General features: G+C 45.2%; 1 protein-coding gene across 1 annotated transcript in view; it reads left to right on the top strand.

Annotated features, from left to right (window-relative positions):
• The window catches only part of PKHD1 (PKHD1 ciliary IPT domain containing fibrocystin/polyductin), a 2,083,594-nt gene that overhangs the window by 521,817 nt on the left and 1,548,454 nt on the right, over positions 1 to 13,323 (top strand). The window contains exons 20-21 of the mRNA XM_086926200.1: positions 7,987 to 8,117; positions 10,080 to 10,264. Of these exons, the coding sequence (XP_086782326.1) occupies positions 7,987 to 8,117; positions 10,080 to 10,264 (316 nt within the window). The remainder of the gene's footprint in view (positions 1 to 7,986; positions 8,118 to 10,079; positions 10,265 to 13,323) is intronic.

Below are 13,323 nucleotides of genomic sequence, written 5' to 3' on the forward strand. Positions count from 1 at the left end.
TAACACTTCTGGATATAGGAATGTTTTCCTTGGAAATATTTTGCAGTGATGCCCGCACACGTACCCCGACCCAGGAGGCTGGACATTCTTTGCATCAAAGGTTTTGGGGAGTTATACATAAAAGAACATCCGCCGTCTGCACATTTAAATCTGATTAATGAAATTATATGAATCCAAGGTAAGGCCACTGTCTAAAAACGGTGGCTATGCCTGGTTGTTGTTTATTCACAAGAAATTCTAATGCTGCCAAGGTTTGCAGGGGTGCTCCCCCTAGCACAATGCCTTGTTGAACGGAAACAATGTTTAAAAATGGTGGGGGCTGTCCTCAAAAGGCGAGAACATTTCACAGAACAACTTCAACTAAGGAATGGCAGTTCACAACCCTAATAATTGTACAGTATATCAGTATTGCTATGAACAAAATGAAATTAATTTCTTTGAAGCAGAAAGAGGGTATGTGTTTGTATGATAAGTAGGATGCACGAAAGTGCTGTAAGAGTCAATATTGAAAGGCTCATGCAGTATTGACACTGTAGTTTTCGAAATGATATTTTCAATGGCCCTGGGATAGAGAATTCCCTAATGATGGCGTAGATCTCTTTTCTGGGGTTTGAGCTGGTCTCTATGCTGCATGTAATGGCGCTTTTCTATGGTTCTTTAGGAGGAAGTGGTAATGGTTAATCGCTGTCCTGAAGGTGATGCAGTGTTCCGGGTCCTTACTGGTGCTCCATCATTTTTCTAGCCAACGACAGTAGTGTTTTGAGGTCTGGAATTCTGGATTGAACCAGTTGGCCCTCTTTGCAGATCTACTTGCGGATCCTCTGATAGCACAGTGGGTCATCTTGTCCGAGAAGTTAGTGATGGCCTGTTCCAGGTGGGGAGCTGTGTTGTGGCGGTTGGAGTGGAGAGCGTTGTTAAAGCTCTCCTCTGAGATCATCTTATAGTTGCACCATGCTGTGCTGGGTGGTTTAAAGCTGGTTCCCACGGTGTTGTGCCCTGTGATGGTGAAGTGTACACTGGACTGGTTGGTCCAGGTGTGTTCTGCCACATTATGCCACTTGATTCTTTCACTGGCAGTGAAGATGGGATCAAGCGTGTGCCCTGCGATGTGCGTTGCCATGTGATAACGGGGAGGGTCGTGCAAGACCCCCCTATCCCAAGCCGTTTTCAGCCCAGGGAACCCCATCCCCAAGGTCCAAGGTATTTATTAAGGGAAGGGGGCATACCACCCCCCTCCCTGAGCTTAAAAATGCACTGTGGACCCCATCGCCCACAGCCGTCATTTTAGTTAAAAGAGATGGGGCATGCGGCCCCCTCTCCTGAGACTTAAATGGCCCCTGGGACCCCATCCCCCAGGGCTAGTTCACTTAATGTGTTGAGAGGACAGAGCAGTTTCCCTGCCCGCACTACCGAGGGCAGGGAAATGTTTTTTCTCCCTTCTGGGGGGAGCATTTTTAAATCTGCTGCCAAACGGTAGCAAGCACTAGGGGGTTGATTTAGATCTTGGCAGGCGGGTTAGTCCATCACAACTGTGACATTCACCGAAATGCTAATCCCATATGATACAATGGGATTTATATTTCAGCAAATTAGATATACGTCACCGTTGTAATGGAGTAACTCGCCCACCAAGATCTGAATCAGGCCCTAAGTCTGCACCCAGCCAGCTGGAGCTTTAAAAATGCTTCAGCTGGCTGGAAGCAGACTTGTGTTCTGTTTCTCTGCCCACGCTAATGCCAGCAGGTTAACAGAACATATATTATTCCCTCCGGGTGGGAGCAAAGCCAACTCCCACATCATGTGAAGAGTCAGATTGGGGCATGGTGCTCTGGGGCCCCCTTTGCAGCCCTCAACATGTTGTTCAGTGGGTGCCCTTGGCTGGCACCGTGGCTCCCACAAATAATTGATGCAGGCCCAGGGAATGGGGTCCCCTGGGCCAAAATAGTCCCAGGGAGGGGGAACAAAGTCCCTCTCCCCTTTTAAAAAAGCTATGACCCTAGGTAATGGGGCCTCCAGGGTCTATAAAGGTTTGAGGAGGGGGCGCACATGGTCCCCTTCTAATTTTATTTACATTTGGTCCTGGGGATTTGGTCCTCTAGGAATAATAAGGATCAGAGAAAGCAACTGTATGCCTTCCTCCCCTTTTCAATTAAATTTGGCCCTTGGGAATGAGGTCTACAGGGCCTAAGAATGCTCAGGAAAGGGTGCTGTACGCCTCCTCACCTTTTTAATTGGTTTTGGTGTACCTTGGGCCTGATAAGGCATAGGTAGTGTAACTGTGCAACCCCCTCCTCTTTTTGATTGGTATCAATCAATCAATCATTACATTTATAGAGTGCGCTACTCACCCGTGAGGGTCTCAAGGCGCCGAGGGGGGTAGGGGGATGGGGGGGTTGTTGAATAGCCAGGTCTTGAGGTGTTTTCTGAAGGTGAGATGGTCTAGGTTTTACCTGCCAGGTAGGAGAAGGATCTTCCTCCGGTGGTGGTTCTGCGAATTCGTGGGATAGTGACGAGGGCGATGCTTGCGGAGCGGAGCTGGCGGGTGGGGATGTAGAACGAGAGGCGGTTGTTGAGGTATTTGGGGCCCTTGTTGCGTAGCGCTTTGTGTGCGTGGGTGAGGAGCCTGAACGTGATCCTCTTGCAGACAGGGAGCCAGTGCAGGTTTCTCAGGTGGGGGGATAAGTGGCTGTGGCGGGGGATTTCGAGGATGAGTAATGCGGAGGCGTTCTGTATGCTTTGAAGTCATGTCCGAGGTTTGGCTGTGGTTCCTGCATATAGGGCGTTTCCGTATTCCAGTCGGCTGGTGACGAGGGCCTGGATGACGGTTTTTCTGGTTTCGGTGGGGATCCATTGGAAGACTTTTCGGAGCATGCGCAGGGTGTTGAAGCAAGATGACGGGAAGGCGTTGACTTGCTTGGTCATTGTGAGGGAGGAGCCCAGGATGAATCCCAGGTTGCGTGTGTGGTCTAAGGGAATGGGAACCGCAGGGCCATATAAGGCTCCTGGAAGGGTGCCGCATTGCCCACCTGACCGTTTTTATTATATTTTTTAAATTATACTTGGCCTTGTATGGCTTAGGGAGGGGGGCCTTTTTTATTAGACCTGGCCTCTGGGGATGGGGTCGCTGGGGTCAATTAAGGGTTGGGGAGCAGCCCCCCCTTAATATATATGTTTTGGACCAGGGGATGTGGTCCCTGTGACCCAAAAACAACCTTACTCTGCACATACCAAAGGCTGTGTGTCGTGAAACGCTGGCAGCCTTCTACAGTTCTGGCCACAGGGCCTGGTGACAGGAAAGGCAAGTAGCCAACCCCCTGCTTCGAACTGCCAAAGATTGATGGCTACCACCAAGTAGCCAACTGCGAGGACTAGGAAGAAGGGCCTGGTGGTAAATAAAATGCTGCTGGCGGGCTGCAACACTCATTGTGCCACCCACTAAAGTAGCCTTTTAAAACGTCTCATGCATGCTACTGCAGCCTGTAATGCAGTTTAAAACTACTATTTCAATCTGGCAATAGAAACATTTTGCCAACCTGTACCTTCCTTATTATTACTTATAAGTCACCCCTAAGGTAGGCCCCAAAAACTTATAGGGCAATGTGCTGTGTATTGTAAACGTAGGGCACATGTTTTTAGGGTTTTACATATCCAGACAGTAAAACCCTACTAAAGTCGGGTAAGTCCTTTTTCTTCCATAGTCTGACACTGGGTTACCTTATTACATTTATTAAGTGCTAACTTCAGATTGGGAGCAAGCAGAAATATGATGTTCACGCTAAAATGAATTGTAATTAAAAATCCTCTTTAATGGAAAAGTCAATTTTTTTGTTTCAATATTAAATTTGCCACTTTTAGAAAGTTGGCATTTTTTCTGTACAAACCAATTGTGGATTTCTGCCAGTGTCCTGGGTCACATGACTGTGCGTGTCTCTGCTGTTGTTGGGTGTGTATTTATTACAGACCGTGAGACAAAGGAAACCTAAGTGTGAAGAGAGAGGCTATACCAGACAAGTTGGCAGGAAAGGAGCTGTTTCCTCTCCTTACATTTCAAAGGCCCCTGCCTGCACCACACACAAAGAAAACTGACACTAGGCCTGCCCTTGCATTTGTCCCTCTAGACAGTTTGGAGCTAGGACTAGGGGAAGGGGAAGATCTGACCAGAACCTGTTTTGGAGGTAAGCCAAGGAATTCCCCCACACAAAGACCTGTGGAAGATTCAGAAAAAGGACCATTCTGCTGCTGGAAGGACTGCCCTGCTGCAGAAAGGATTGACTTTCTGTCTAAGGAAGGATTGACTTGCTGTCTAAAGAAGGAAGAGACCTACTTCTCCTGGTCCCAAGTTGCCCAGAGTGACTCGAAGAGTCAGTTTGCTAACCTTCTGTGTGAGTTGCAGGGACACAACAAGCTTCCAGATGCAATCACTGCAACTGCCCACGTCACTAGCACCACCTGGAACTGCCTGTCCTTGCCTTAGTCCTGCTGCTGGCCTCTGCTGGAGTGAGTTCTGATCTCCAAGAGGTGTCTCCCAGGTTCTGGACCATTGGCTGGTAGCAGCGTGAACTCTTCTACAAGAAAAGATGAAAATCCTGAAGTTTAGGCTCCTCGTGACAGTGATGTGACCTCTTTACACCAATAATGAATTAGAGATGGGCGGAACTCATGCAGTATCACTCTGCAGAATTCCTCAGAGTTACCTAAAAACTCTGCAGAGTTCAATGAGTGGCAACATTTGGTATGTTGCACTGCTCCAGCTGATTGTTAGTGCCAGGAGCCTGTTCTGCGCTGTAAAATCCTTGCAAATGAAACCACACGGCGCGCCAGAGGGTGCTGTTTCTTTCTGCCGCTCAAATTGATTTTCTACTTGAGCGGCAGCTTTCTCAACCTGAGCAGCAGCTTTCTCAACACAAGTGCAGTGAACTGTTGAGACCACCTACCTTGAGAAATCCCATCGGAACGGAGTTTAGTGCTCACTTTTGTTGCTCGCACTTGTCAACTTATCATTGGCAAGCTGCACGCAAAAAACCACACTACCATGTGGCAGTTTCTGGAACTTAGCGCTCCAAGCAGGCTGGTATCATTTTATTTATTAAAATGTACTCTATTTTTCTATTTATATGTTTTGGGTTTTTTTTATGCTCTGTCTTCACTTTATTACTCTTTGAGTGCTACTTAAATACTTTATGCTTTGCCTCTAAATTAAGTCTGCTTGAAGATTAAGCACAGTTCAAGTTCAAGGTTCAAGTTTCCAGTTTTCAAGTTTGTTTTCATTCTAGTGTTTAGTCTTTTTAAAACCATGATACTATATGATAATAAAAAATGTATTTTTTTTAAAAAACAGTCATAAAACCTTTTGTGCACTTATTTTACAAAATTTAAAAATAAGTATAAATGTATGAGAAAATTCATAATGTTATCTAATTAAAATTCATAATATACTTCACATATCTCTCATGCAACAGAACATTGGCAAACAATTTTTCTTTACAGTCTGAGTAAGGTTAAGCAAAGGTTAATTTAGTGACTTTTGTCGGTCACCCTGAAAAGGACTGTGTTAATTATTTCCACCCCTCTCAATTAATAACCCAATTTCCAAAGAGATTACATTTTCAGTTGAAACCTGCACAACCAGGTTACTGGTTGGAGGCCTGCAGTCATATTTTGCACCATTACTATAGTGGTGGCACAATGTGTGCTGCAGCACATTAGTGACATTTAATTTACAGTCCCTGTGTACACTTTGTACCATATACTGGGGACATGTTTGTAAGTTGAACATGCCAATTAGGAGTACAGCCAATCTCACTGTGTTTCATGGGTCAGATTACATGCACTAGGCACTGAACAATACAGAACAACCTGGGAGAATAGCACTTTGAGGAGATGATGATTGTGGAGATTGTGGTTGGGTAAGGAATTTCTTCTTCTTCTTTTATGGAGAGGATTTCCCTTGCATTATTGGTGATGCTGTCGTTCCGTTCGGGCTGGTCTGAGCGCTGGGTAGCAGCAAGGTTGATCTGTTTTTGTGGACCAGTCTCCATTGGTGATCGAGTTGTTTGCAGTGGACCTACAAGACCTGCAAGTCTGTGTAGTAGCTTGCTTGAGGTGCAAGAGGCGGTTGTGGTTGTGATTGGCCCAGGGTACCCATGTAGAGAGTGATTCAATTGTCAATGGATATGGGGAGATCTGCTTAGTGCTTTGAGTGGTGGGTTTGGGGGTACTGTGGTCCACGTTTCCTCAGAGATTGTGTTCTAGTTGTGTCAGATAGTTTTGGTGGTATCAGTTGGCATGTTAGGTGTAGTTCAAATTGGACAAGGGAGTTGGTAGTCCAGAAGATGGGGGTGGGCTTTTCCACCATGATGTAGCATTTCTAGCAGTCCATCATCTGTGGACCCAAGTAATTAATAAGTTTAACAAACACATGCTATGATCTTCCAGAAAGCTGAACAGTGACTTTGTCTCAATAGTGTAGTCATTAACAAAAAGGGGATTCCGAGGGAGCACCAAAATGGTTATTGTGCCTGGTGCATTTAATTACCAAGAAACACTTGCTAAATTCTTCCAGTTAAGAACATTTTAACCCATCCTGTGGGGTCATCCTTTGAATTGGTCCCATATATTCACCACTTATAGAAGCTTGTTTAATAGGGTTGCATGGTCTACAGACTTGAGTATGTCCAACAATTACAACATTGCCAACACTAAAGGAAGATTTGACACAATGTCACACACTTTCAGTAGCTGCTACTTCACATTTGGCGAGGATAATTCTCTCCCTCTGCCAATCTGGGCCCAAATTGTCTACTGGTAGTTTGTGGGCTTCAAAATGTTTCTCAGATGGGTAGTATAGCCTTCAGTATTATTTTCAAACATTATGATGCACTTCAATAGGACAACAATTATTGTGGAGCACTTGATCCATGAGAGTCTTTCCAAGTGGGCCATTATCAAAGACCTGCCATGGTGCCCAACAGGAAGAGGTCTAGAGCACAAGCATGGATTATTTTCATAGGACAGTGATCTCCAACATAAAAGGTGGCGTTCGTTGAAGCAGTTATTTGTGAAGATGTCTCCTGTATGATTGCCATTATATTTTCCTTTGTACGATGTTGAGCACCCCTCATTATTCTGTAAAAGCCATGTAAATAGCTGTGTGTATTTTTAGTAGTTGTCCAATTTGATCTTGAAGAAGTTTATGTTTTTTTCTGCATCTTAATGCACTTAGTGTAATAAGCCTTCTTCTTTTAAAGTACAGGCTGCCAATAGTTCTGTATGAGGTTAACCTCTTCCTTCTCATAATTTCTCATATCCTGCCATATGTTGTTGGCTCCTATTAGATGTCTCCTTGATGCTTTTGTGTCATCACTGTACTACTTTTAAATGTCTGACATTTGTGGTGTCACTGAGTGTCTTACTCTTAGTAAGATTAGTAAATCCTTGCACAGATAGTACAGCACTGAATATGCAAGAAGATTGCTGCAGGCTCTTAGCATTGTTAATCTATAGAGCGCAGAATATATTTCTGAAACATGTTTGTAAAAGTGATCATTCACACACAAAGAACCAAGCAGAAACACCTGACACTTTATGGGAATATCACAATATTGTATTATCCCATTGTCCGTTCGATATCCGAATTCAGTGCAAAGGCAAGTCTGAAGTTGCAATTGCTGTACCAGGACAATCTTTTGTAGGAAGAGCATAACGTGGCTGAGATTTGATCAACAGAATTCAGAGAAGGAATTAAGGCCTGAGAAACAAAACATTTGGCATCTCAACTTATATGGTTTGGATGAAATTTCTCTAATGCTTAGCTCGGCTGAGTTAGAAAGTGTGTGTACTAGATCACATTGTTTGGTAACTTGTGAAATCTTGAGTACACAATCAATGGGAGAACATATGGGCTTAAAAGAATTGGTTTTCCAAATTATGTTTAATCTCACTTTCATTTTGGTGGACCGTTTTAATATGGATATGTCTTTTTTTCAGGTGTGCTTTGCTTACAAAGGATACATTAAGAATGCTGTAAATGTTTCCATATCATATACCAATATCATGTTGAACATGATGAAAAAGAATCTTACCTGCCTTTGGAACCATGATGATTCAAACCTTGAAAGGTAAGTAATACCTTCTTAGACCCTACTCTTAATATACTGATAAATAAACTTACTTAACAGTAAGTTATATTACCAGGCACATAATTATCCATGTCTGTAATAGAGGATGCATTGCGCTGGTCTTCTCCCTGTGCAACTTTTTCTTGGTGTGCCAGAAGCAGCCGGGTCAGTGCACCTTATTATAATGGATGCACTGCCACCTGCACAGCTGCAAACACGAGCCTCCCCCAGGGGCAGCACATAAGTGAATGGTCAACTGGCTGTTTGAAGCAGTCTGTCTGCCTTTCACTGTGAAGATGGCAACACAGCTTGCATTTAAAAGGTAGACAATCTGGCCTGCATTTTGAAGGTGGGGCAGAAATCCTTTCGCAAATGGATGCAGTGAGTGACTGCACTTGACTGTAGAAGTTTATCTCAAAGGTTCATGGGACCATAGCTTCCTGCTTTCAGCAACCATGGTTGGGGCTGTGTGCTAACTCATTGTCCCACTGACTGCTCATTTGCCTTCTATTGTGTGTGGCAGTCTAGGAGGAATACACACAGCCCAATTGCCAACTACATCCAGTCATGTGACCCAAAGGCATGTTGCAGACCCTAATGACTAAGCAGGGAAATGCCAACTTTCAAAGGTAGCATTTTCAAAATTGTAATTTAAAATGTGACTTTACCATAAGAGAGAATTTTACATTACAATTCCAATGACTCCAAACATGACCTGCTTACCTGTTCTCATTTGGAAGTTACAGCTTATTAAATGTAATAAGGTAACTCCATTGTTATCCTGTGGGTGAGGTAAGCCTTGCAGTAGTGAAAAATGAATTTAAGAGTTTTTCAAAATCGGACATGTAAAACTTAAAAGTATATGTCCAAACTTTAACGTACACTGCATCCTGCCCTCTAGGTTATTCAGGGATACCTTAGGGTTCACACATGTGCATTAAAAAGCAAGGTTTGGGACTGGCAAAAGGTTTCCTTTCTAGATTGAAATGGCAGTTTAAAACTGCACACACAAGCTGCGATGGCAGACCTGAGTCACCTGTAAAGGTCTGCTTAAGTCGGTGCACAATCAGTGCTGCATGCCCACTAGTAGAATTTATTTAGAGGACCTGAGCACATGTAGTACCAACTTACTCTGGACTTACAAGTCAATTAAATAGGTCAATTGGGTACAAGACAACTCTACCATGCTTTAAGGAGCCGGCAAAGGCACTTTGGCACTGGTTAGCAGTGGTAAAGTGCACAGGGCCCTAAAGCCAGAAAAACTGAAGTCAGCAAAACAGGAGGGTTGAAGGCAAAACGGTTAGGGAGGAACCACGGTATAGGTGGATATCGGCATGTACTAATTATTATGTGCTTTTTCCTTATATGTTTTGTTGTTGTTGGTGTTCCTAGCCTGAAACAAAAAAAGGGGTGCAGATCGCGAAGCCCACTCGTTGTACATGCACAGGCAGGTTCTCATCATCCTTGTTGGAGTGGGGAGATTGTCAACAGGGCGCTAAGTTGGTAGTGACAACAAACATCAGCAGACTTGTCTTCAGCAGATCGAGAGGGTCATGTCAGCCACCTGAAATGTGAATTTAATTTTCCACCCCCCAAAAAAATATACATGGGCATATCTGTTTGGGGCTGCAAAAAGCAGACACAAATTAAATGTAAGCACTATTTATGCTGCATGTTCCATATGCCTGCCCGACCCTTGGTCAAACTAGACTTAGCAGAAGAATTAGCTAAGGTTTGCACATTTATGAGAACATCCCTCTGTGGTCCAGGCGTCTGTTCGCTAATGCGACTATGGAAGCTCCATGTGGGTGCAGTGCACACAGGCTGCACGTTTAGGGCCATGCATTTGGACTTAAAATAGTTAATTGCACTTACAAACCAAAAAGATGTTAATCAGCCAGTGAATGTCTAAACTATTATTTCATTTGCCTTTTAATATGAATAATGTTTCATTTCTTTCAGCTGGAAGTTTGGCTGCACTAATCTCTGGATAAATTGTGTGAACAGTTCTGGATTCCCAAAGGACCTGCGTGTAAACTCGACGGTGTGGGTACATCAGATTGATCTATTCCCTCTGCAGATGGAGGATGAAACTCTCGACTGGTTTTACGTGGATGAAATCATTGTTTCGGACAGCAACCACACTGGTACAGTTCCCTATATGTTTGCCTTGTCCTCTGTAAGCTCTGTAAGTTCAAGAACACAAACTGCAAATAAATGTCAAGAAAGAGAAAATAATTTAGGGAGTTATGGGAAGTTTGAGTGTGATGAAATCTTGAACATGTTCTTCACTGACTTAAACGATAGAGAGATACTCTTAGACCTTCTACTACCCTAGAAGGGTTACTAAATTGAGAACCAATGGAATTGCTGTGTATCTTTCAAAGCTACACCTACAAGAGATACTTGTCTCTGCCTGAAGCATCGAATACTAAGTACATATATTTAGCTAACTAATCCTCTCTGATCTCATTTTGAAATGGTTGCTAGTTTTATTCAACTTCTTATCCAAACTCGCTTCAGTCTGATTATATTTAGAGACATAGGGTCAGATTTACAAGCATCTGTCTATCCATGCGCCACGGTGCACCGCACTGTAAATGCGGCGCATCCATCGTGACGCAAGGGGTTTTTTGAGTCACGCAAAATAACAGGTGCATCCCTGCTAGTATGCAGGGATGTGTCAGTTATTGTAATTCTGCCCCTCAGGGTCTGATTTACAAGCCCCTTGCAACACTTTAACGCCGCCGTTGCGTCACTTTTGGGACGCAGCTGCAGCACAAACAATGCGCCACTATTCAACATATTTACAACGTGACGCTAGTGAGATGCTTCACGTTGTGAAGCCCTGAGCTACATTATACCTGCGTGAGGTATAATGTATGCAGGGTGGGCGTTCCATCGCAAGGAAGCCCCGTAAAAGTGACGCAGTGAAATTTAAAAAATTTCACGGAGTCACTTTTTCGCCCCCGCTGTGTCAAATCCTTACGCCGGCTTGAAGCAAGTGTAAGGAGAGATAGTGCAACCCTGAGCAGTGCTGGAGTTATGTCGTGCTTGAGACATGGTTGGGATACCCGACACCCCCTCTCAACACAATCCCCAAGAATGGGAAGACGGAAACGGTTCTGAACTTTTGGAAGGCGGGAGGGAGTTACCCTCCCGGCCGTATTTATTAAAAATATGAAACAAAATTAAAACATTAAAATAACAGTTTCATATCATGTACAATTTCATTTACACATTACGATGTTCTTGGCTAACCTTAACACATCTCTAATACAAAGGTTCTCCTAGCCGATACTAAAACATCCTGTAAATGCATTTCTCAAATTTGAAATTGTACATCCTAACATTACGGGCCAATGGCAAGGTCGTAACCGGTGTCAGATCCCTAATACCAGAACTCCCCCCTCACTTGTGAGGGGCGGGCGCACAGAGGACTGTACCTCTGTGCCAACTTCCAATTTCCCTTGTCTTAACGGGGGCCCCTGTTTACTCGACGCCATCTTAGTGGTCGTCCGAGGACTCGTGTGAGGTGTCTAGAAGGTAGCGTAGACACACTGCTTACCACATCTGCCGTCGCAGATGTCCTGGCCCCGGGAAATTCCCAGGAGGGGCCCGTAGCCCCTCCTCCCCAGGAAGGGGCCTTGACCGCCTTCCCTTTCGGCGTCCCCATCCTTAGAAGGGGACCGCATCCCCGTTTGAGGGGCCAATGGCCGCCTCCCCCCGGGCGCTCCCATCCATAATGGGTGATGCCCCACCTCTAGGGATCTTCCAATTACTGCTCACCGATCATGACCTTCCCGCCCGACCAAAAATAAATACGACATTTTAAACTAAGAGAGAATAAAACAGACGATTATACTGAGCAATTCAAAGTATAACTTCTACTAAGCACTACATTTAACTCTGCTGCAATACTTTGTCGAAACACATGCTGAAAGATCAACCACTTTATTACATATCAAAATTATCAACTTTATTCACAACAACCTGTAAAAGAAACTGTATCATGTCACTCGACTTTATTCAAAACAAATCGCTGTCATCAGGGGCTGGTGGGTGGGTCAAAATTGGCTCTTCGTTCCGTCTCGAGCTCACGTGCAACAGGGAGGTGCAGCTTCAGAGCACAGGAACAAGAGGATGCTTCCTTGGCTTGTTGCTCCTTTTATCCTTCTTCGGGTGGGCGTGGACCCTCCTCCAATCCGCCTCCGGGGCATGGCCATCGGCGTAGGTGTCTAGGACAGCCCCCTCTTGGGCGGGAAAAGGCGCGCCCCGGCTACGCCGCTTCGGGCATACCAGCCGAGACTCTCCTCCCGCCCAAAATGGCTTCCCGGGGGGATCGGGGTACTCCACCATACGTTCGGGGGGACCGAGCGGTCGCCCCTTTCCATATGGTTGGGATACCCGACACCCCCTCTCAACACAATCCCCAAGAATGGGAAGACGGAAACGGTTCTGAACTTTTGGAAGGTGGGAGGGAGTTACCCTCCCGGCCGTATTTATTAAAAATATGAAACAAAATTAAAACATTAAAATAACAGTTTCATATCATGTACAATTTCATTTACACATTACGATGTTCTTGGCTAACCTTAACACATCTCTAATACAAAGGTTCTCCTAGCCGATACTAAAACATCCTGTAAATGCATTTCTCAAAATTGAAATTGTACATCCTAACATTACGGGCCAACGGCAAGGTCTTAACCGGTGTCAGATCCCTAATACCAGAACTCCCCCCTCACTTGTGAGGGGCGGGCGCACAGAGGACTGTACCTCTGTGCCAACTTCCAATTTCCCTTGTCTTAACGGGGGCCCCTGTTTACTCGACGCCATCTTAGTGGTCGTCCGAGGACTCGTGTGAGGTGTCTAGAAGGTAGCGTAGACCCCCCTCCCACCCCACACTGCTTACCACATCTGCCGTCGCAGATGTCCTGGCCCCGGGAAATTCCCAGGAGGGGCCCGTAGCCCCTCCTCCCCAGGGAGGGGCCTTGACCGCCTTCCCTTTCGGCGTCCCCATCCTTAGAAGGGGACCGCCTCCCCGTTTGAGGGGCCAATGGCCGCCTCCCCCCGGGCGCTCCCATCCATAATGGGTGACGCCCCACCTCTAGGGATCTTCCAATTACTGCTCACCGATCATGACCTTACCGCCACAGGCCGGATAGTTGACCGGCTATCCGGACCCCCCAAAAAACTCCTACTT

Source organism: Lissotriton vulgaris, chromosome 6 (assembly GCF_964263255.1).
Source record: "Lissotriton vulgaris chromosome 6, aLisVul1.2, whole genome shotgun sequence".
In the NCBI taxonomy this organism is placed as follows: Eukaryota; Metazoa; Chordata; class Amphibia; order Caudata; family Salamandridae; genus Lissotriton; species Lissotriton vulgaris.